The sequence below is a fragment of the Pongo pygmaeus genome, chromosome 17 (genome assembly GCF_028885625.2).
Source record: "Pongo pygmaeus isolate AG05252 chromosome 17, NHGRI_mPonPyg2-v2.0_pri, whole genome shotgun sequence".
Classification (NCBI taxonomy): domain Eukaryota; kingdom Metazoa; phylum Chordata; class Mammalia; order Primates; family Hominidae; genus Pongo; species Pongo pygmaeus.
This window is the reverse complement of record NC_072390.2, coordinates 38,073,435-38,098,517: the sequence shown is the minus strand read 5'-3', so window position 1 is coordinate 38,098,517 and position 25,083 is coordinate 38,073,435. Positions and strand designations below refer to the sequence as shown.

Sequence of the window (25,083 nt, the reverse complement as noted above, 5' to 3'; positions counted from 1 at the left end):
GTGCCTGGGAGGATGGACAGGACTTTGGTAAGTGGCAGTGAGCACAAACAGGGAAAGCGTTCCAGGTAGAGGAACCAGCACAAGCAAAGGCACAGGGGCCGGCTGGTCTCGTTTCACCTTTGAGGACAAGCATTGAGAGACAAGGCTTGCCGGGTACATGGAGAGATGTGGCTGACTGTGAATACCAGCACTGAGAAGTCAGTAATTAATTCAATAAGTAAATGGGGATCCATTTTTACCTGCAGTGATAATCTGTTTGGTATTATAATCTCCAACTTCTTATTGAATTACTCTTTTTCTTGCTAGGCAGATTCTTTTAATTCTGGTTTTTGTTTTGGTTTGGCTTTTGCATAGTTTTGCAGCCATTTACCATCTAAAACCTGAACATAGGCCTTTCTTCTATGTCGAATGTATTTTAAGTGGGTCAGAGGATCATGCTTCCCAGGGATGGACTTCACATACTGAACTATCTGCTCCCAAACGAAATGCTCTTAGAGTATAACCATCACATAGGAGGGGGACAAAGAGGCAAACTTATACCCACAGCCTCCCAAGGAATGTGCTGTGACAAAGAGGCAGCTCTGCCCCTAGCCAGCATCTTAGAAGTTAATTCTTAAGTATTCAGAGTGAAGTTTGATCCCGGTATGTAACCAAAGGTGTGACCACGTTTTCATCTAGTATGTAACTCATGGTTCTTTCATGCATGGTGAGGTATCTGTGTAGATCTTTATCTTTTGACATTATACAAAAATATTTCTATAACTCAGAAGCAGCACCTTGGGTGTATGTGACCCCGCCACTACCTGAGGTCAGAGACCATGTGTTTCCCGCTCTTCCCTCTATCACTTCAACCCAACACACTGCCTTGCACACCCTAGAAACTCAACCAAGGAATAATTCCATCAGCCATTTCTCAAAAATGTTGATTCTTTCTATAAAATGCATTGTCATAATATGGTGCTTAATGAATGACTTTTTTTTTTTTTTTTAAAGACGGAGTTTTACTCTTGTTGCCCAGGTTGGAGTGCAATGGCATGATCTCGGCTCACCACCACCTCCGCTTCCCAGGTTCAAGCGATTCTCCTGCCTCAGCCTCCCGAGTAGCTGGGATTACAGGCATGCACCATCACACCCGGCTAATTTTGTACTTTTATTAGAGACAGGGTTTCTCCATGTTGGTCAGGCTGGTCTTGAACTCCTGACCTCAGGTGATCCGCCTGCCTCGGCCTCCCAAAGTGCTGGGATTACAGGCATGAACCACCGCGCCCAGCCATGAATAACTTTTAAGCTAGGACATCTAAACATTTACTATTAGTATTTTCCCTTCTATGATCTTTATTTCTCCCTAGAGAACATTTTACCAGAATATTTAGTTATTCGATGAGGGAATTTAATTATTATTCCTCAAAGTTTAGAAGATTTACATCTGGCTAGAAGCAAAATCTCTCCCCAAAATGGGAAAGCTTATGATTTGCATTTATCTCCATCTCCACATTATAGACGTGAGGAATGCAGAAGGTGCTTTCTAGGTTGTTAGAGTGATTCTCAATTTCAAAGTAATAATAATAATTAAGATGAAGATTTGTAGAGCACCTGTTATGCACTGGGCACCACCCAGTTTACATTTGCATACTAAGATTATTATTATCACCTCTATTTTACAGATGAGGAAAGAGGGTGGAATGTTAAGTAATTTTCCCAAGAACCACACCACTGGTCAATGGTAGAATCAGGACCTAAGTCCAGGATCCAGGGATAACAAGTTAACACTACCCTGTAACTCTCTAACAGCTACAACTCTGGTTTATTACACATCCGTGCATAATCACTAACATACATTATTTCCTGTAATTCGTTTTAAATGGTAGCCTTCACAGTAGCCTGAAGGCCTCTTTCATTTAGAATCATCTTAGCCTTTCTGCTGATATACCAGTCCTTCTGCCGCTCCTGTCCATGTCATTCAGCAGACTGGGTAAGAACCCAGGCTCAGGAGCTTTAGCACTCACGTTAGCCCTTGATCTCACAATTAGTAGGCACTAAAAACTATATATATCAAATATATATTTCAAGTCTGAGCAATAAATAATTTGAAAGCATATATTTAGAAAATAAGTGTATAGGCAAGACAGCATCACAATTATACAGGCTAGTGTCAACACCGACATTTGGAAGTCTGACTGATATAATAGATACATAAGTTAAAGGTGAATTCCAAGGAGCAAGCTTTGCCCAGGTAATAAAAATGAGTCAAACTTTCTGTTTATTTCTAAAGGCTATTGGAAAAAACCTTGACAGACAGCAAAGAATCTACAAAAACAACTTGTCAAACCAGTAATGCCCTAGATGATGGTCTGGATTAACTTTGTATTAGCCAAGTTTAGGTGATAAATTTTTTGCCATATAAAATAATTTCTAACGAAGAGTCCACAAGCTTAAGTTAAACATTAACAAGCAAAAGTGTAACATACACTTTCTGTTTGAAAAATAAAAAGATCAGTGTAAACATTGACTTTAAAAAGAAAGAAAAATTTATTCTAAAAATTTAATAATATATTTAAAAATTAATAATTAGAAAGTTTGGCTTCTTTAAGTTACTCTTAAATGGTCAGGGTGAAAGTTTTTTATTCAAATTGTTTTATTAAAATATTCCTTCTCTTTTCTTTCATTTGTTTTACTCCTGAAGTTTCAGTAATTTTTACCTTACATCTCAATGTCATATTTACTGCAAATCAACCTATATGAAGAATCAAAAAGAATTTAGTAATGCCCTAAAGGAAATCAGACTGTGGATCTAGAAGTGAAAAAAAAAATCAGAAGAATGACTTTCTTAAGTGTTAAAACTCTATCCAGCCTTCTCAATCATTTTTCTTGAGGTCTTCATGGAGAATTAAGTCTATGTGGAAATGCTACCTAGATAAGTAGACTTGAGGTTGAAGAACTTTCTCAGGGAGGCCAAAGTTATGACTAATCCTGCAAGTAAAGCCTTGGCAACAAGCAACAGGGTTTTAAGAGAAGACAACCTCGTGGGGCTTTTTAAAAGTGCAATACCTGACAATACTTTTGAAAATCAAACTTGCGGTCTTTTCACAAGATGGTGCCGAAGGCAAAGAAGGAAACTACTGTCCCTCCTAAAGCTGAACCCAAAACAAAGGCTTTGAAGGCCAAGAAGGCAGTGTTTAAAGGTGTCCACAGCCACACAAAAACAGAAGATCCGCATGTCACCCACCTTCCGGCGGCCCACGACACGGCGACTCCAGAGGCAGCCCAAATATCCCCGGCAGAGCGCCCCCAGGAGAACAAGCTTGATCACTATGCTATCATCAAGTTTCTGCTGACCACTGAGTCCGCCATGAAGAAGATAGAAGACAGCAACACACTTGTGTTCATTGTGGATGTTAAAGCCAACAAACACCAAATCAAACAGGCTGTGAAGAAGCTCTGTGACATTGACGTGGCGAAAGTCAACACCCTGATTAGGCCTGATGGAGAGAAGAAGGCATATGTTCGACTGGCTCCTGATGACAATGTTTTGGATGTTGCCAACAAAATTGAGATCATCTAAACTGAGTCTGGCTGGCTAATCCACCAGAAAAAAAAAAAAGAAAGAAAGAAAGAAAAGACAATCAAACTTGTGGAGCAGAAGAGAAAAGAATCCATGGGACTTCTCAGATGGAAGATCATTGAGTATCACTGGGACAGGCCACTTTATTTTTTCTGTAGCCATATCTTCCAACGGACGCTTATACCAACTTTACTGCTTCATGGGTGTACACAAAATAAAAGGGCTTATGTATTTATAAGTCTCTGCTATTTCTGACTCAACCTGATGTTTTCCACAAGAATTGAAAGTAAAAAATGGGCAAGAGGCAAGAACAAGAAGGATTTTTTAAAGGCAGGAGAAAAAAACAGATGTATAACATTTGGAATAAAGGAAATAAAACATTATTTATGAGAGGATGTGGAGAAATAGGAACACTTTTACACTGTTGGTGGGACTGTAAACTAGTTCAACCATTGTGGAAGTCAGTGTGGCGATTCCTCAGGGATCTAGAACTACAAATACCATTTGACCCAGCCATCCCATTACTGGGTATATACCCAAAGGACTATAAATCATGCTGCTATAAAGACATATGCACACATATGTTTATTGCAGCACTATTCACAATAGCAAAGACTTGGAACCAACCCAAATGTCCAACAATGATAGACTGGATTAAGAAAATGTGGCACATATACACCATGGAATACTATGCAGCCATAGAAAATGATGAGTTCATGTCCTTTGTAGGGACATGGATGAAATTGGAAATCATCATTCTCAGTAAACTTTCGCAAGAACAAAAAACCAAACACCGCATATTCTCACTCATAGGTGGGAATTGAACAATGAGAACACATGGACACAGGAAGGGGAACATCACATTCTGGGGACTGTTGTGGGGTGGGGGGAGGGGGGAGGGATAGCTTTAGGAGAAATACCTAATGCTAAATGACGAGTTAATGGGTGCAGCACACCAGCATGGCACGTGTATACATATGTAACTAACCTGCACATTGTGCACATGTACCCTAAAACTTAAGGTATAATAATAATAAAATAAAATAAAAGTAATGAATAAAGAAGCATATGCAAGAAAAAAAACGTATTATTTATTTAAAGAAGATAAAATTATTTACATTAAAACTCCACATGAGGCTGGGCACAGTGGCTCATGCCTGTAATCCCTACACTTTGGGAGACCAAGGTGGGCGGATTGCTTGAGTCCAAGAGTTCGAGAGCAGCCTCGGCAACATGGAGAAATCCCGTCTCTACTAAAAATACAAAAATATTAGCTGGGTGTGGTGGTGCCTGCCTGTAGTCATAGCTACTTGGGAGGCTGAGGTGGGAGGATCGCTTGAGCCTAGGAGGCTGAGGTTGCAGTAAGCCAAGATTGTACCACTGGACTCCAGTCTGGGCAACAGAGCAAGACCCTGTCTCAAAAAAAGAAAAAAAAAAACCTCCAAATGAAGCCAGGCACAGTGGCTTACACCTGTAATCCCAGCACTTTGGGAGACTGAGGCAGGAGAATCACTTGAGGCCAGGAGTTTGAGACCAGCCTGGGCAACATAGCAAGAAAAACATTTTTTTTTTTTAAATTAGCCAGGTGTGGTGGTATGTGTCTGCAGTCCAGCTACTTGGGAGACTGGGATGGATTGCTTGAGCCCAGGAGCTTGAGGCTGTAGTATAGTGAGCTATGATCACACAATTGCACTCCAGCCTGGGCAACAGGGTGAGAACTTGACTCTGAAAAAAAAAAAAAAAGGAAATGAGAAAAAAAGAAAATAAAGACCCAAATATATCTGCTAAAGAGAATTTTAGAATTACTGGGAGATTTTTAGCAAGGTAGCTGGATGTGAGATTAAAATACAAAAGTCATTGCATCTCTGTAGAATAGCAGCAAACAACTAGAAAATTTAAAGAGAAAATGCCATTTATAATAGTCTCAGACAACATCAAGTATCTCAAAAGAAATCTGACAAATAAAAATTTTAAACAGCATTAACAGAATTTTGAAAATCTATATAAATGGAGAGTTAGCTAGAAGATAATATCAAAAACTTATCAGTTCTCCCCAAATTAAGCTATAGAGACAATATTATGCCAGTGAAAACCTGAATAAGGACTTTTTTAAAGTACAGTAGGATAATTCTAAAATTTATATGAAACTTTAAAGGACCAAGATATTGCTGAAGAAGAAGACCGGGAGGAGGAAACTTGCCCTTCAAGGAATCGGGGCTTATTATGAAGCTATTGTAATTAAGGAAAGGCAAAATGAGACAAACAGACCTATGGGACAGAACAGACAGCCCATACAGTTAAGAAGCTTTAGTAGATAACATAGGTGGTATGTCAGACCACTGGGAAAAGAAGGAATATTCTAGATCCGGGGGGAAATAATAAAATCAGAGTTCTACTCAAGTCACAAACGCAATTCAACTTCAGATGAAATAAGGACTTATACGTGAAAAATAAAACTTCAAACTCTCATAGTAGAAAAAAGGGTGTCTACCTTTTAGAACTGAGAGCAAGGAAAGGTTTCTTAACCCAAGATACAAAAAGCATTGACTACAAAAGAAGAGATGGATAAATCTGACTATGTTAAAATTAAGAATTTTGCTTCCTTTAGCTGGGCATGGTGGGACACGCCTGTAACTGAGATACGAGAATTGCTTGAGCCTGGGAGGCGAAGGTTGCAGTAAGCTGAAATTGCACCACTGCACTCCATCCTGGGCAACAGAGCAAGACTCTGTCTCAAAAAAAAAAAAAAAAAAAGAATTTTGTTTCCTTGAGCCCAGGGAGTTGGTGACCAGCCTGAGCAACATCGTGAAACCTCGTCTCTACAAAAAATAAATAAATAAATAAAATATAAAGAAGTTTGCTTCATCAAAGACACCTTTAAAAAGTGAAAAGTTAAAACTAGAAGATATTTACAATAGAAAAGTGATAAATAGTCTCCAATGATGACTGCCATCAATTCCTTCTCTCTCTCTCTGTGCCTGCCATTTCACCCATCAAAAGGTGGATGCTGTTTGCCCTGGAGGCTAGTCTCTACTCTTGAATCCAGACTGACTTGATTGTTTGCTTTGTTATAGCAGATGTGTCATTCTGGGACATTCAAGTTTAGGCCTTAAAAGGGCTAGAAGATTCTGCTTCCTTCCTCTCGGAAGCCAGCTATCAGGCAAGAAGTCCAACCACCCAGAAATCACCATTCTGTGAGAAAGTCCAAGATAGCCAACTGGAGAGGACAAATGGGAGAGCACCAAGATACCTTATATGTTAGTGAGGCCTTCTTAGGCCATTCAGTCCGTCCTAGCCACCAGCTGAATGCAACTAAGTGAGTTACCGCAACTGACAACCCATGGAGCAGAAGAACCACCCAGCTGAACCCAGTCAACCCACAGAATTGTGAGAGAAAAAACTGTTTTTGTTTTTGTTTTTGTTTTTTTTGAGACAGAGTTTCACTCTTGTTGCCCAGGCTGGAGTGCAATGATGCAATCTTGGCTCACTGCAACCTCTGCCTCCTGGGTTTAAGTGATTCTCCTGCCTCAGCCTTCTGAGTAGCTGGGCTTACAGGCATGTGCCACCACACTCGGCTAATTTTGTATTTTTAGTAGAGACGGGGTTTCTACTAAACCATGTTGGTCAGGCTGGTCTTGAACTCCTGACCTCAGGTGATCTGCCCGCCTCAGCCTCCCAAAGTGCTGGGATTACAGGCGTGAGCCACCGCACCTGGCCAAAACTGTTGTTGTTTTAAGCCACTAAGTTTTGGGGGTAGTTTATTACACAAGAATCAATAACCAATCAAAGAACTTAAAATCAACAAATAACTCTAATCAGAATACATACCAAATTCCTAACAATCCTACAAATCAATAAGAAAAATATAAATAGTTCAATGGGAAAACGGGCAAAAGTCGGCATTTCACAGAAGAGGAAACACATACAAACACAATAAACATAATAAGCATTTCAAGAAATGTTCACCATCACCATCATTAGTGATCAAGGCAGACCACAATGCAATATTATTTTATACTTATTCAGTAGACCCAAGTTTAAAGTTTGATGATAACCAGAGTTAGAAAAGACATAGTAGGAGTATAAATTGGTACAAAAACTTTGGAAACTGTTTTAGTATTACCACCTAAAGATGAAATTTACATTTCCTATGATATGGCATTCTACCCTCAAACTCATAAACCACAAAGAAACTCTTGCACAGATTTGATGGTATTATATTCAACACTGTTCACAGCAGCACTGTTCATAAGAGCAAATTCCTGGGAATAACCTAATTGCCCAGCCATAGGAGGGTGGATGAACTAACAGTGGTATAGTCACACAATTAATAACTATATAAGCAATAATGAGTAAATGAATATATACAATGAAACAATATGGATGAAACAATATTGATGAATCTCAGCAATATAATATTAAGTGAAAAAAGCATGATATACTTTTTATAAAGTTATGAGCAAGCAAAATAAAAAGCACCTACTTTTTAGAAATACATATAGATATAATAAAAACTATATTTAAAAAGCAAAGTATTAATTAATAAAGGATTTGGGATGATTATTTCCCCAGAATGTAAGAGACAGAGGGAATGGGGGTGGGTGGACCATACATTTAGACAAATTATTATCCAGGCTCTCTGTTTGGTTTTGGTAGCAAGTTCATGAATGCTTATTACTACTAAAATACATATATAGGCCAGGCACAGTGGCTCACGCCTGTAATCCTAGCACTTTGGGAGGCCAAGGTGGGAGGATTGCTTGAGCTCAGGAGTTCAAGACCAGCCTGGGCAACATGGCGAAACCCCGTCTCTACAAAAAATACAAAAATTAGCCAGGCATGGTGGCACGTGTCCCAGCTACTTGGGAAGCTGACGTGGAAGGATTACTTGAGCCTGGGAAGTCGTGGCTGCAGTAAGCCATGATTGCATCACTGCACTATAGCCTGGGTGATGGAGTGAGACCCTGTCTCAAATATATGTGTATGTGTGTGTGTATATGTGTGTATGTATATATATGTGCATATATATATGTGCATATATATGCATGTGTGTATGTGTACATATATGTGCATGTGTGTGTGTGTGTGTGTGTGTGTGTGTGTATGTAATGATAATATATTCCCGAGCTGGGTCTCTTCCCATACATCTGGTAGTGGGCAGATGTATGGAATATATATTGTGTATATAAATATCTCATAAACTGAGAGTTATGACTAATCCATCATCTAACTCTGTGCCTGATGTCCGATATTTTAAAAACACCCATAAATAAATAAAGCAGGACAAAAACTGATAGAAGTCGGAGAAGAAAAGGAACAGAGAAGAGAACTCCCATGTTCAATTATTCGTCCATCCATGCAACAAACCTATGATGATCATCTACTCTGTACCAAATGCCATTCTAGACAGAGAGATGAGAACACCAAAAGATAAACAGAACAAGGGACTCACACTTGGAATTGCACCACGGCTATTATATTATTAGCTTATTCAGATGGGAAACAGAAAATGTAATGGAAGGGGCTATGAAGAAAGGAGATAGGACTGTTCCCATAAACAACTAAGCAGAGTTGAGCTCCAAATTTGGCAGTCTCCAGAGAATAAACCAGAAGCCCACAGAATGACCTACCCTTTTTCAGAAGGATGGAAAAAAAGTAGTCTCTCCCAGTTCCTAACATTTTTTATGATCTTTCTTAACTAAAAAGCCTTGCACGTGTAATACTTTATAACTGAATTCACAATGTAAATACTATATTCCTCCAAGAAGCTAGAGGATGATTATAGCAGTGCTCCCTAACATAGTTTCTGGGGGTTTTGTTTGAACATTCATTCATTTATTCAACTTATCCAAATTACCTACCATGGGTAGAGCACTATGTTAGATACTGTGGTAAAAACAAACAAACAAACACTAAGAGCTGGATCTGTCCCTAAAGAAAGTTAGTGGGAGACAAGAGAAGTAACTCAACCACTGCACATTACCAAAAGATGCTGGGGCAAGCTAGCACTGGGGTGTGGGATCCCAGCGAAGGAACACTGTGCTTTACTTTGCTTAATCACCAGAACACTGTGAAATTTATATCAAAGTATTCAAAACTTAAAGATGAAGAAACAGCTCAAAGAGGTGAAGTGCTTCATCTCAAACCACACAGCTAGGTCGTGCTGGGGCCAGGAACTGCGTGTGTGCCTGATAATGTTACTTATGGCCTGGAACACTTTCCTCCTGGCCAAGCTGCTCTTGTGAGCTACATCAAAAGGTGCTGTCTTAGATTTGGACAGTGTGAAACAGCCCTGGAATGACAATTATGTGACTTTCCATACACCTGCCCACTATCAGATGTATGGGAAGAGACCCAGAAGGGGAGAGAAATCTGTCTGGCAGAGGTTCAGATGCACGCCCTTGTGGCAGGCACAAAAAGCCCGGCAAGATAAGCATTTAACCAACGTTCATCCATCAACAGCCCCACTACAAATTACCACATTCACGTTTCCACAAACCTCTGCTCCTATAGCCATCACTCACTAAGGTTCCAGAGGCCACGGTGTCTCAAGTGCCCAAACCCAAGCCAGCTGGAGGCCTGATGTGTAGAACATCCTGGGCTCCCTTCCTAACTTGGGATTGCTCCTTTGCAAAGACCTTGTTCAGAGCATTCTCCCTTTTGAGAGTCACAAAGGCATTTAGGTGTGGTTACTGAAGATTTGGGCAAGTGTTCTGTGAATTTCCTGAATGTTTCCTAAATATACTGGCGTGAGTGGTGAACACCTAGCTCTGCGACTCCCACACACAAGGTTTCGTGGCACCAGAGGGTGGAAGATGACATCTCTAATGTGCCTGGTTCCTAGAGATAGGGATTTGAGAGAGAGCTAAAACAAGGGACTCAAAGTTGGTTCCAGGTATTTAAACACACACACACACACACACACACACACACACACACCCTTTTTTTTTATTATTATCATACTTTAAGTTCTAGGGCACATGTGCACAACGTGCAGGTTTGTTACATATGTATACATGTGCCATGTTGGACACACCCCTTTTTAAAAAGAAGCAGATAAGCAATTGTCGGCAAAACTCCAAATTCTAGGTGGGGGAGTCCTTTGAATTCATTTCAACTCATTCCTTTTAACTCATTTAACTACTCTACATTTTGGAGTAGAATAGATGGAAATTCAAATCCTGATGGCTACCAGTTACAGCTATGAAACGTTAGTTGAATTATGTAGACTCCCTTGAGCTCCATTTTCTCTTTATTATAATGGGTTAATACTGCCTATCTTATGCAGTGGTTTGAAGATTAAATGAGATGTCATCCATGAAGTAGACACCAGGTGGTGTGATCACACCACCATTGGAACCACTGGCGTGCTTGCTGGAAATGCAGACGCTTCTGGACTTAGAATCAGCATCTCTGGTGGGAGCTAGGCATCAGAATTTTGTAAAAGCACTCCAAAGGATTCTTCTGCCCACTGCAGTCTGGGAACCTCAGAGGCAATGACGACTGGCACATATGGGTGCACCACTAGCCATAGACAGTGCTGCAGCAGTCATAGAAGTAGCTGCATTGATGGTAGTAATGACAAAAGGAAACATCCATGTGGCAGACGTGGCCCCTTGCACTTTATATGCATTAACTCAATTTCCATGACAAATCTACAAGGTAGACACAAGCATCAGACCCTTTTATAGAGAGGGAAACAGACACAAAGAGGTGGAGCAATTGGTCTAAGTGGTGGAGCCAAGATAGAACCTGAGAATTAGCCCAAGAGGGGATGCTGGAGAAGGGAAGACAAGAGACAAGGAAGAGGGAGAATAGCTGTCTAGCAGTATGAGGTGTAGCATCTGAATCTGCTGGTGCCTCAGAGATTTGGGCACCACAGAGATTTGGGCTTGGCCAGAAAACATGTATCTCCCCTGCTGGGCACCACCAGCCTGTGAGTCAGACACAACCAGGTAAGGAGGATATTTTTAAGCCAGGTGTGGTGGCTCACACTTGTAATCTCAACACTTTGGGAGGCCAAGGTGGGAGGATTACTTGAGCCTAAGAGTTCAAGACCAGCCTGGGCAACAAAGTGACACTCCCATCTCCACAGAAAAGAAAAAAATAAAATTAGCCGGGCATGGTGGTGCACACCTGTAGTCCCAGCTACTTAGGAGGCTGAGGCTCCCTTGAGCCCAGGAGTTTGAGGCTGCAGTGAGCCATGATCACATCACTACACTCCAGCCTGGGCAACAGAGCAAGACGCTGTCTCTAAAATTAAAAAAAAAGAAGAAAGAAGCTTCCTTTAGGAAGGAAGATGCTTGCCATTAGGCTTCTCCCTCCATAGACAACTGAGAACTGTGTTTTTCTATATTGATGTAATATTTCACTATATTTACTCTTTCACTCTCCTGGAAGTTATTTCACACATTCTCCTTGCTCCTAAACTCCTAACCCCTTCCCCTCACCTCGTGAATTTGCTGAACTTGCTCATCTTCCTAATCTACAAACCTCACAACATCTGTACCCATATACCTGCCTACCGTTGGTATGGAGAAGCTCCTGTCCCCTGACACACTCTCTCTCTCTCTCTTTCTCTCTCCTCTCTCTCCCCACTGCATCTCATTTCTTCCTTTCTGCTAGATCATTCTGATCAGGATTAAAACAAATGTGCTTGAAACAACCTCGCACTTGCCCCCCAGTCACTCCATTTGACCCACACTGACTCTCTGGCTGTTTCTCAATCACTCCAAGGCTGCTCCTGCCTCAGGGTCTTTGCACATGCTGTTCACTCTCCCAGGAACACACTTCTCCCAGACTGAAGTCTCTTTTCGGCAGTCTTCCTTAGCAACTCCATCTAAAGCAGTGCTGTCCTCCACCTCTGTATCTATTCCGCTACCCACTTCTCTTCATCCTCAGCAGGAATTGCAAATCATTTCCTTTTTAAATTAGCCTCTTTATTGGATTGTAACTGCCCTGAGGGCAGGGTTTCATCAATTTTGCTCACTACTATAAACCTAGATTGGTATCTGGCACAGGGTAGGCACCCAGTATTAGTTGATTTGATTCATACATTAAAATGGCAGAAACTATATTTAGTTACTCAGAAGTTTTTAACCAACCACAGGAAGGAAGGCAGTAATTGCAGACTGATACCTATGTCACTAAACTCAGCTATTAGAAAGCACAGTCTAATGAAATCTAGACTCGCTTTTTCTACCCTAACGGAAATCCATGTGTTCCATGAGCAGGGCCTCCCCAGAGCCGATTCTCAGCTCCTAACTTCTGACCACTTGCCCGCTCTGGCCAGAAAGCTCCCCTCATGCCCAACTCAGCTCTTCCATCTCTGGGCAGAGTCTCACCGGTTTCAGAGACTTCTCAGGTACTCACCTTCCTTGCTTATCATGGCCAAATCAGAGAGGAAAGAGAAAATGAGAGTTATTCTTTTGATCACAATATATTTCTTCATTATGATTTATTTCCATTCAAAAAGAGGTTTCCCAGGCAACGATGCCTCATTCTCCTAATCTCTGCACTTCATCACATCTGATCCCTTTTATCAATGTCTTATTATTTTGACTTCCTTACCAAAATAGATTTCTCAACAATATTTAATTAGAGTTACCACTTATGACTGGGCATGGTGGCTCATGCCTGTAATCCCAGCACTTTCGGAGGCAGAGGATGGATTGAGCCCAGGAGTTTGAGACCAGCCTGGGCAACATGGCAAAACACCAGCTCTACAAAAACTACAAAAATTAGCTGGGCATGGTGGCACGCCCCTGTAGTTCCAGCTACTCAGGAGGCTGAGGTAGGAGGATCACCTGAGCCCAGGAGGTAGAGGCTGCAGTGAGCTGAGATCATGCCACCGCACTCCAGCCGAGGTGACAGAGTGAGATTGTGCCTCAAAAAAAAAAAAAAAAGAAAGAAAAGAAAAGAAAAAAGTTACCATTTATTAAACACTGTGTTCCAGATGCATTATGATTTACCTCATGTAATCCTTATAATAACTGTATGGTGTCCCCATTTTACAGATGATGAAACCAAGTCTCATAAAGGTTAAATAACTCACTCAAGGTCATGTCTTTAGGAAGGAATACATTTAAAGCCAGCTCTATTAATTCCAAAGCCCATACTCTTAATTACGACACTGTACATCTACTTTAGCCTCCTGTTAGCAACTGGTTCCTTCTTGAAAGAACTCAAGAAGTTCTTTCTGGAAGTCTTAAAGCCCGATTTTTGAACGGTTTCCATGCAATCCTCTTCCTTCTACTTCTCTCGCTATTTTCCTGTTCCCTATGTGGAGTGTTGACATGTTACTGTTACAGGAAAGGGGGCCTGATCCAGGCCCCAAGAGGGTTCTTGGATCTCGTGCAAGAAAGAATTCAGTGCGAAGCAAAAGCAAATTTATTAAGAAAGTAATGTGGTAAAAGAACAGCTACTCCATAAACAGAGTAGGGCATTCCCAAAAGTAAGAGGAGGAACATGTCTTACCTAGGTAAGGTAAGGACAAAAAAGATCATGGATCTTTAGGTAAGGATAAATAAAAGATTTTATATAGGATAAGAAAAGATCATGGGGAGATGTGCTCTGCTACAAGGGTTTGTGATAAAGGATTAATTTTCGTAATTACTATATTTTGTGAGAATCAATATTATTATCTTTAAAGCAAAATTAGGAATGCATTTGTTCTCAAGATATCGGGATATTAGGACACTCCCAAGTCTGGGTCTGCTTAGTAAACATTATCAATCTATTCCCCTAACTGTAAGCATCTCCAGGCTAGGAATACCTAGCTTTCTGGGAATGCAGCCCAGCACGTCCCAGCCTTATTTTCCTAGCTGTCACTCAAGATGGAGTCTCTCTAGTTCAAACGCCTCCGACATTACTGTCAGTGGGGTGTTTGGCAGCTTTAATGATATGTAAGTCATCTGCTCCAAGGCAAACGCAAGTTTACAAGGTGGGCCAGGCCACATCTAGGGCTGCCCAATTAATACCCCAAACCTAAAGTACTTCCTCTTGGCCTAGATTTATGAAAATAGGTCTTTCCTGGTAGTTTACCCAATCAACCAACAACTACTGATCTATGAGAACCAGACACCTTCCTCAAGGAGATAGTCTGACCCCAACCTGACTCATTCCTCAAACCAGGTTTTTCTCTCTCAGTTATGTTTCAGTCATTATTTTAACCCCTTTATGAAACAATTACACTTTTTCCTGCTTTCTTTTCCCACATTCCCAATTCCCTCATCTCAGCTTTTTAGTTTTATCACTCACTTAAATATTTTTGAGGACCAGAAAGGGTATCAATACATACAAAAATAAAATGAAATATGTATAAATTCTAGAAAGACCACAGAGGTCTCACTCAGGGACAACATTCAAAACATGTAACAACAACAGTCATGTGGCTTTCTGAGTTCCTGGAACACACCAAGCATGTTCCTGCCTCAGGGGCCTCAGGCCTCCGGGGTCGCCCTCTCCCAACCTCGTTGTGAGGCTGCCTTCCTCTCAACCCTCAGGTTCCTCAGGTTTCTGCACCAACATCATCTCCTTTCTTTCTTTTCTTCTCTCTCTGTCTCTCTATCTGCCTGCCTCAGCCTCCCAAACTGTTAGGATTACAGGCGTGAGCCACCGCACCCCGGCCATCATCTCCTCTTTAATTTTTATCGCAGAATCCTGTTTATTCTCTCTAAGGCAAAATAACAACCTACAATTATTATATTTACTCAATGGCTACAGTCTCCCCATGGGAGGTTAGCTCAGTGAGGACAGGGGCCTTTTCTGCCTTGTAACTGTACTTCCAGCCCCTTATATCACCATCCCCTATACCTGGCACATAGTAGATGCCAATAAGTATTTGCTAAATATAGAAGTGAATGGACATTACCCACAAGTGCGTGGGCATGCATGTCTCCAGGCAGCACCATTCTTATTAGTTGATTGGAATCTACTTTAAGAATCACCTCAAAAGTCAGTCTTCCAGCCTCTGCTGAGCTTCCAGCTGTTAAAGCGGTCAATTAAGACAATGAGTCCAAATGAAGCACCAACCCAGACTTTATTAACTTACTGTGACAATACAGGCAGGAGATAAAAAAGAAGAGAGCCGGGCGCGGTGGCTCACGCCTGTAATCCCAGCACCTTGGGAGGCCGAGGCAGGCGGATCACAAAATCAGGAGATCGAGACCATCCTGGCTAACACAGTGAAACCCCGTCTCTACTAAAAATAGAAAAATTAGCTGGGCGTGGTGGCGGGCGCCTGTAGTCCCAGCTACTCGGGTGGCTGAGGCAGGAGAATGGCGTGAACCCGGGAGGCGGAGCTTGCAGTGAGCCGAGATCACGCCACTGCACTCCAGCCTGGGCGACAGAGCGAGGCTCCGTCTCAAAAAAAAAGAAGAAGAAGAGAAACAGGCTGGTTCCCCAGTGTTCCATTTCCCCCCACCACCCACCCCCTCCCACAAATTCATGTTTTGAAGTCCTAACCCCCATGACCTCAGAATAGGACTGTATTTTGAGACAGGGCCTTTAAAGAGATAATTAAGGTAAAATGAAGTCATTACAGCAGGCCCTAATCCAATACGCCTGGAATCCCTGTAAGAAGAGGAGCTGGGGACACGTACACATGGAGAAGAGACCATGTGAAGACACAGGCAGAAGGCGCCCGTCTACAAGCCAAGGAGAGAGTCCTCAGCAGAAACCAGCCATATCCATGCCTTAGACTTCTAAGCCTCCAGAGCTGTGAGAAAATCAAACTGTGCTGTTTAAGCCACCCTGGCTGTGGTACTTTTTTATGGCAGTCCGAGCAAACTGACACAGGTTGAGTGTCCTTTATCCGAAATACTTGAGGCCAAAAATGTTTCAGATTTGGGATTTTTTTTTGGGGGGGGGGGTATTGGAATATTTATATTATAATTACCAGTTAAGCATTTCAAATCCAAAAATCCAAAATCCAGGAAGCTCCAATGAGCACTTCTTTGAATGTCATGCTGGCACTCAAAAAGTTGTGGATTTGGGAGCATTTGGGATTTTGGATTTTTGGATGAGGGATTCCCAACCTGTATGGTGTACTAGTAAGGAAGTCTCAGTGGAGGCACCTGGGAAGAGCCTCAGCCAAGGCTCCTGATAAGGGAGCCCCGAGAATAGAGGCTCCTGGGTCAGGAATGCAGATATGCGTATGAGAGGCTCCTGAGCCAGTAGAGCCTGCATCGTTGACCAAAACTCCCTCCAGAAAATTGCAATGCATTCACTGCGCACTAAGTCAGGTGTGGGGAGGGCAGCTTTCCCCCATGAGGCCTCCCAAGTAAAGCCTTGTAATTGCAAATGTTGGGGGCTAAAAGATCGTACAGAGGATTTTGACCTAAAGATGAAGTCCTCACCCTCCTCTTCAGAAATCATTTCAGTGGTGCAGCACACTTAGCACAGGAAGTTCTCTGTAGCAAATCCCAGTACTTTGTGCTGCAACATTACACCCTCCTTCCTATTTAATCTCCCATGAAGATGGAGAACCGCTGCTTACAAACATCTTTGTAATGATTCTAAAGGCCCTTGGCCTCCTCTTCCTCATATTTAGTCAGGCAGTTCTACTGTGGCTTGCTTCAGCTACAGTTTTCTTAAGCTGCAGTGACAGTCACATGTGGAGTAGCCAGAGAAAGACCACACCCCAGAACCAAGGCAAGTGATCAAAGAAAATGAGGATGCTGCAGGTAACATCAAGTATAGGAAAGGTTGAAAGAATCTCTTCTAAGCCAGCACCTGCTCAGAGAAAGAGAATAAAGAGTTCGTCTATCAGGGTGCAGTAGCTCACACCTGCAATCCCAGAACTTTGGGAAGCCAAGGCAAGTGGATTGCTTGAGGTCAGGAGTTCAAGACCAGCCTAGGCAACATGGTGAAACCCATCTCTACTAAAAATACAAAAATTAGCCGGGCGTGTTCACACATGCCTGTAATCCCAGCTACTTGGGAGGCTGAGGCAGGAGAATCGCTTGAACTTGGGAGGCAGAGGTTGCAGTGAGCCGAGATCGCACCACTGCACACCAACCTGGGCCACAGAGCAAAACTCCGTCTCAAAAAAAAAAAAAAAAAGGGATTTCACCTGCTCTTAGCATTTCTATCAGAAAATTTTACTTTAACAGCTATATTTTTATTCAAAGAAAAGTCTAATAAGTTTACCTAGAAGATAATGAAATAAAATAAAAGAAAGAGAACTCAACAAGTTTATAACAAGCTTATTTAGTGATTTTCCTAATGAAGTCTCCCAGAATATTCTGCTACTTTTTCTAGTTCATCAAAAACATTTAGAATTCAATGGCACATTAAAGATACAGTAAATGCTAAGTCATCACAATAAAATAGGAAAGCAGCCTGGAAACATGTAAGAAAATTTAAAAGTCTGAAATGTTTGCATTCTCATCAAATTACTGTGCAAACTATCTTGCATAGAATCTTTGCCACCAATGTCTTTCATGCATACAAGTGTTTGGCAATATTTAGTCTCTGCAGAGCCAATCCCACGACATAGGGAATAGGAGCTTTCATTTCACAATTCCATCCCTTCCCTCCCCTGAAGCAGCCCTCTGAGCCCTCACTAGTAGTGAAGGAATTGTCCAACCACTGGGCTCTGTTCAAAAAGTGGATCCAAGGCTCACAGGTATTCACCACCCCCAAACTCGGGCCACCCCACATGCATTAAGCAAGGATCAGGGGTAAGACACACACAACACAGCTTACTGCCATAAAGAAGTGCACATATTTCTCTATTTTTTTTTTTTTGAGATGGAGTCTCGCTGTGTTGCCCAGGCTGGAGTGCAGTGGTGTGATCTCAGCTCACTGCAGCCTCCACCTCTGGGTTCAAGCAATTCTCCTGCCTCAGCCTCCCAAGTAGATGGGATTACAGGCACACGCCACCATGCCCAGCTAATTTATTTTTTATTTGGCCAGGCTGGTTTTAAACTCCTGACCTCAAGTGATTCACCCGCCTCAGCCTCTCGAAATGCTAGGATTATAAGTATGAGCCACCATTCCTGGCCTTAAGGATGACTCATAATGTGCGTGATCTCTAAATATTTGTTCAGCCTAGAGCTCTTCTCATTCTTTTTAGGGGCCACATTTTGAGTTATCAGGTTGCAAAGTCTCACAAACCAAGACCCTAGAACTACACACAGAGCCTCATGCAGGGTCCCCTCTCTGCTGCTCTCCCAAACAAGGATAACACGCATACACTGAATGATCAATACAACCGCTGGTTAACTGAGTTAAAGCTAAAGTTACTGCATTAAGTTTCTAAGGCTGCCATACAAAGTAGCACAAACTGGGTGGCTTAGAACAACTGAAATTTCTCTCTCACCATGATGGAGGCTACAAGACCAAAATCAAGGTGTCAGCAAGACTGCCCTCCCTCTGAAATCTGTAGAGGAAGTATCCTTCCTTGCCTCTTCCAGCTTCTGGGAGTCCAGTCCTAGGCATTGGGTTCAGCCACTGCATCAGACACAGCAGGGCCACACCTGTCTTCCAGAAGACAGATTGTTGAAATTCAGGTACTTTTAATATCAAACAGCAATTCCATCAGGGTGTTGCTCTAAGTAAATTCTATGGTGGTGTTGCCTTTTGAATATTTCTTCAAAAAGCATTGATGGGGTGTCTAAGACAAGCTTCTACAAGGAAACAGTGCAGCATCCTTTGCACAGGAATTCTTTTCTATAGGGCATCTCAATACTCTGTCCAGACATGAACAGGAAGACAGGGCCCCACCCTCAGGAAGCTCATGATCCTAATAAGGAGACAGACATGAAAATGGATGGCTCCAAGGTGATAAGTGGAATTAGCAAGGCAATGCAAAGTTTAGCTGGAACTCAGAGGAAGGAGTAGTTAGCATGTCTGTGACAGCGTAGTATGGCGGGTAAGAGCATGAATTCTGCAGCCAGAGTAACTGGGTTTAAATCTGGCTTTACCACATGCTAACTGTGTGATCTTGGACACATCACTTAACTTCTGTGTGCTTCAGTTTCCTCATTTGTAAAATAAGCATGCTAATTGTACCTCCTTTATACATTCATAAATTGTTGTGACAATCAAGAAGTCAATGTGTAATATGCTTTAGACCTGTGCCAAGCATCAGTAAGTGTTGTCTGTGTATGTTAAATCAATACCCTGCATTAAGCAGGGGAGCAAAGCCCCTCATTACTAAGCAATTCCTCCTTCTCACCATTCTGCCCCCTATATTTGGTATCACTCCTATACACAGTATGCACAGTATATGGTGCAACTTGAAAGTAACGGAGAACTCACTTCTATTTCCCACCTCTCACAATTAAGATGTGCATAATCACTTTAAACCCGTATTACTCTCCAGTTAATATTCATTTATTAACTCCACATGTATTTTCTGAGCTTCTAGGATGAGAAAACCACTGAGGGAATACAATATGTTTTTGACACTGAGAAACTGGCAGGGCACATGGGACTCAAGGAGCTGGCTTTCCTCAGGGCAGTTTCCACCCTGTTGACATGAGGGATCTAATCAGTGCCCTATGACCTCATTCAAACAGTTCTTTATTGCAAAGCAGAAAAAGACTGTCTGCCTCTGAGCAGATGCAGCCCTGCCCAGGTGGCCCCACTCACCCGCTTGGCCAGGAATCCATGTATGTAGCACAACCATAGGCAGCTCCATTGATTTAGACCACTCAGGTGCCACTTAGTAAATCTTTTCCTAACTAGGCAAATGGTTCCAGAATGCAGAGAGTTAACACAGGTTTCATAAATGCCTAAATTACAACCAGGAATAAATGTATGATCTGGAAAAATGTATTATTGCCACTAAATTAACCTTAAAAATTAAAATCTCCCCCCAAAATGTTATTTGAGCTGATAAGAAGTATCTTTAAACAAATAATATCTAGTTATTAAAACAGTACTAAAACAAGTTACTATTTCTATAATATAGAAGGCTATAGAAGTCTGTATGCCAGTGGATTATTTAGCATGCCAAATGTGTTCAGTATATAATGCACCGTACATTTCTCTTTTTTTTTTTCTTTTTTTTTGATACAGAGTCTCACTCTCAAGAGCTGAGGGAATCCTGCTAGCAGATCTACTCTACAAGAAATGCTAAAAGGAGTCATTCAAGATGAAATAAAAGACACTAGACAGTAATTCAAAGCCATACTAAGAAAGAACAACAGTATAGGTAACTACATATGTAAACATAAAAACCAGTATTATTGTATTTTGCGGTTGTTTTGTTTTGTTTTTGAGATGGAGTCTTCCTCTGTTGCCCAGGCTGGAGTGCAATGGCACGATCTCAGCTCCTGGGTTCAAGCAATTCTCCTGCCTCAGCCTCCCAAGTACCTGAGATTACAGGCACCTGCCACCACGCCCGGCTAATTTTTGTAGTTTTAGTAGAAACAGGGTTTCACCATGCTGGCCAAGCTGGTCTTGAACACCCAACCTCAGTTGATCTGCCCACCTCGGCCTCCCAAAGTGCTGGGATTACAGGCGTGAGCCATCATGCCTCTCCATATTTTTGGTTTTTAACTGCTTTTTTTGTATATTATTTAGAAGATGAATGCATATATAATAACAATAATTATAAATTTATAATAATGAACAATAATGTATAAAGATGTAATTTGCAACAATAACATAAAGGACAGAGTTATATAGAAGCAGGATTTGGGATGCTATTGAAGTTAAGCTAGTATCAATTCAAACTGGATTGTTATATATTTAGGATACTAATTGTAATCCTCAGAATAAGTACAAAAAAAAACTAAATATATATAGAAAAGGAAATGAGGAGAGAATCAAAATGGTAAAAATCAATTAAACCAGAAGACAATAATAGAAGAATTGAGAGTAGCCAAAAAATACATAAGGCATATAGAAAACAAGCATCAGAATGACAGAAATAAGTCTTTTCTCATGGAAACAAAATTTTCTAACATTAATATTTTCCAACAAAAGATTTGCAATGAGTCTTGAATCTATTGTTTAAAACATCAAAACGGGCCAGCTGTGGTGGCTCATGCCTGTAATCCTAGCACTTTGGGAGGCCAAGGTGGGTGGATCACCTGAAGTCAGTAGTTTGAGACCAGCCTGGCCAACATGGTGAAACCCCGTCTCTACTAAAAATACAAAAATTAGCTGGGCATGGTGGCAGGCGCCTGTAATCCCAGCTACTCGGGAGGCTGAGGCAGGAGAATAGCTTGAACCCAGGAGGCGGAGGTTGCAGTGAGCCGAGACCGTGCCACTGCACTGCAACCTGGGAGAGACGAGAGAGACTTCGTCTCAAAAACAAAACAATACAAAACATCAAAACGTAATACCTTTCTACTAGGAATGCTGAATACAACTTGGAAGTGAACAATTACTGGCCAAGTTTCTACTTCTAAAAATTTTTAGGCTAACTGAAGGATGGGGCAGAGCTAGAGCTATAGTACCATGATTTAGTAGCTTAGACAGCAAAAGACCTGTACAGTCACTTGGGGCCTCTCACTTCGAAGGGCCCCTTGCTTACTTCAATGCTGTGCTGTCACCATCTTGATATTTAAAATAATTTTTTAACAAGGGTTCTACATTTCCACTTTGCACTGAACTCTGTAAATTATGTGACTGGTCAATGCAGTTCTTCCATTTGAATCTACATATTTTTTTAGGTATCTTTTCAGCTATAACAACCACTAAAATCAAGTATAACATAAAATCAGGCCAGGTGCAGTGGCTCATGCCTGTAATCCCAGCACTTTGGGAGGCCAAGGTGGGCAGATCGCTTGAGCCTAGGGGTTCAAGACCAGTCTGGCCAACATGGCAAAACCTTGTCTCTACAAAAGATACAAAAATTAGCCACACATGGTGGCATGTGCCTATAGTCCCAGCTACTTGGGAGGCTGAAGTGGGAGGGTTACCTGGGCCCGGGAGGTGGAGGTTGCAGTGAGCCAAGATAGCACCACTGCACTCCAGCCTGGGTAATAGAGTGAGACCCTGTCTCAAAAATAAAATTAAATTAAAAACTGAATTGTTATAAGAGCTAAACTAAATTTCTCAAAAATAATTATACACACAATTATATTTGCATATTTGTGTGTTTATAAACACACGATCATAAAATAGAGAAAGCAAAATTATTTGAGGACTGTTAAAATTAAAAGTATTTTCATCATTGTTATTTTACATTTTTAGTTTCTTTTCTTGCACGTTTTATAACATAGATAATATATAAATATGGTAAAAAGTATTTTCATCATTGTTATTTTTCCTTTTAGATTTCTCTTTTTGCATGTTTTAAAATATGCACAACACATATCAGTATAATACATGCATGTAGTTTATGAGTAAATAAGCACATATGGCACTAGATGTTCAACAACTTGTCATTTACGGAAGTGCATGGTCAAAAGAGTTTCTAAAACACTAATCTAGACACCCAATGATAATCTTGCTCTTTTAGAACCCAAGCTCCAAAATCGCTCCCTCTTCCCACTTCCTGTTCCTCAAAAATACTTTGCAGAAGAAGGAGGCAATTTGGGCTTAGTGTCGAGGATTTGAAGTCAGGACTGGATTCAAATTCTCCTGCCCCTTTGGGAGGCCAAGGCAGAAGGACAGCTTGAGGCTAAGAGTTTGAGACCAGCTTGGGCAAAATAGCCAGACTCTGTCTCTACAGAAAAATAAATAAATAAATAAATAAATAATTGCCAGGCCTGAGGTTGCAGTGAGCCGAGATCACACCATTGCATTTCAGCCCCGGCGACAGTGCGAGACTCTGTCTCAAAAATAAAAAATAAAAAATTGCCAGGCACGATGGCGCACGCCTGTAGTCCCAGCTACGCCCAAGGCTGAGGCGGGAGGATCCCTTGAGCCCAGGAGTTCGAGGCTGCCATGAGCCGTGATCGCACCACCGCACTCCTGCCTGGCGATAGAGTGAGACCTGTGAGTAAGGGCCAGGCACTGCAAGATGCTGCTTGAGCTGCACCGCAACGTCGTTTGCCCAGGGTGTTCGCGGTGAGGCTCGGATCTCTGAGAGCCATTTTATCTCTGTCCGCCTAAGGTCTCATTCGCCCCCAATGACTGGATGGTGGCACTTCAGGCAGTGCAGTGAAGTGAATCTTTTCAGTAACATCAGAGTGATACCGCTGTTATAACCTAAAAATTCTCTCTTAAAATACACCACAGAAGGTAACTGCCACCGACTCCTCCGAATAAGGCCCGGGAGGTGGGGCAGGAGGCGCCCCTGAACCCTCGAGGACTCAAGCCTGGCGGGACGCTGCGTGGGTGACGGAGGCGGGAAGGGCCGAGGCGCCTGCATCTCTTAGAGCGCAGCCTCACACTTTCCCCTCCACCAGCCCGAACTTGACCACAGCCTCGGGTCACCTCGCGTGCTCCCCCTCCTCGCCTCGGGCCGGTGGTGCCCGTGCGGTGCTTCCACGGGATCGCTCCTGGGTCGAGGGCCCTCGCGCGCGGGGATGGGGGCTGCCCTTCCCGGTCGCCCGGAGCCACTAGCGCGCGTGAGGAAAGGGCCCGATCCCTTCTCCGGGTGTCTGGCCGGCGCGGGAAGGAGAAGGCGCGCCCACCCCGGCTCTCTCCGAGGCCCTCACCTGGATGGTGTGGCCGCTGCCTGGGGCGGTAGGGCCCCCGACCAACTTGCAGTAGAGCTCGGGCTGGGGCCTCCCCTCGCCGGGTCCCCTCTCCCCGCAGGTGGCGGTGGCCCAAATCCTCGCCGCCTCGGCCAGGTTGAAGTAAGGCGGGTGAAGGCTGAACCCGGCCGCAGCCCCGGAATCCCGAGCGGTCGCCCCCCAGGCTGGCAGCACCCGCAGTACCAGCAGCAGCAGCGGCGTCGGCGGCAGGACTGGCCCCGGTGCCCGACCCCGAGGCCGCGCGGCCGCCGCCATCCAGCCGCGCAGCGTCCTCCCGCCTGTGCAGTCCGCAGAGGGGCTCGGGGGCACCGCCGCTCTCCGCCTGCGCCTCCCGGACCTGAAGCGCCAGGACTAGCACAGCCCGGGATATGGGCGGCGCCGGGGCCGCTCCCCTTGCTCCACGCGCTGGAAGCCCGCGGCGTGGGGGTGGCCTCTCAGCTCGGGAACCTGCTGCGGCTGGAGCGGGCACGAGCCGGATCAGGAACTGACAGCGCTCAGCCGCGGGCCAGCAGACGGCGTCTCTCCCGCGCGAGGCGCGTTGCAAACTTCGCGGGCGGGGGATGGGAGAGGCGTTCCCGGGCTCCCACCCAGGCGGCCGGAGCGGGAGCCTGGGATCTTCGAACCCTCCAGGCGCCAGGACAGAAATTAATTAGATCGTTCTTCTCTCTGGATACTCACTGCTCAGGTCAAAGCCAGAAAATCCACCTGTGACCTAAGAGTAAAGGAGGCTTGTAAACGAATTTTGTTGAGAGCAGAGGAAACTGCCACTACCTACAGAACTCACATCAAAGACATTTCGATTTCCCAGCCAAGTGTTGATTCGTCAACTCCTCAACACTGTGCACCTAGGATCCCTGTGGCACTGCAGCCACAGGCTGAGCCAGGGAACTGGGAGTGGTGGAACGTACATATTTA

At 43.1% G+C, this 25,083-nt stretch overlaps 1 protein-coding gene and 1 pseudogene across 6 annotated transcripts in view; one reads left to right on the top strand and one right to left on the bottom strand.

The window, feature by feature from the left end:
- Positions 1-24,723, bottom strand: part of LAMA3 (laminin subunit alpha 3) — a 284,588-nt gene extending 259,865 nt beyond the window's left edge. For 4 of the 6 annotated variants that reach the window (XR_010124155.1, XM_063653497.1, XM_063653498.1 and 1 more), the window contains exon 1: positions 24,130-24,660. Coding sequence is in view for 5 of the 6 variants with exons in the window: in XM_063653497.1 (XP_063509567.1) it covers positions 24,130-24,423 (294 nt within the window). In the remaining variant the exon portion in view is untranslated. Of the gene's footprint in view, positions 1-24,129 lie in introns of all 6 variants that reach the window. The other 2 variants (XM_063653496.1, XM_054461048.2) reach the window with 1 other exon arrangement.
- Positions 3,092-3,695, top strand: LOC129018940 (large ribosomal subunit protein uL23-like; annotated as a pseudogene).
- Positions 24,724-25,083: the final 360 nt, after the last annotated feature.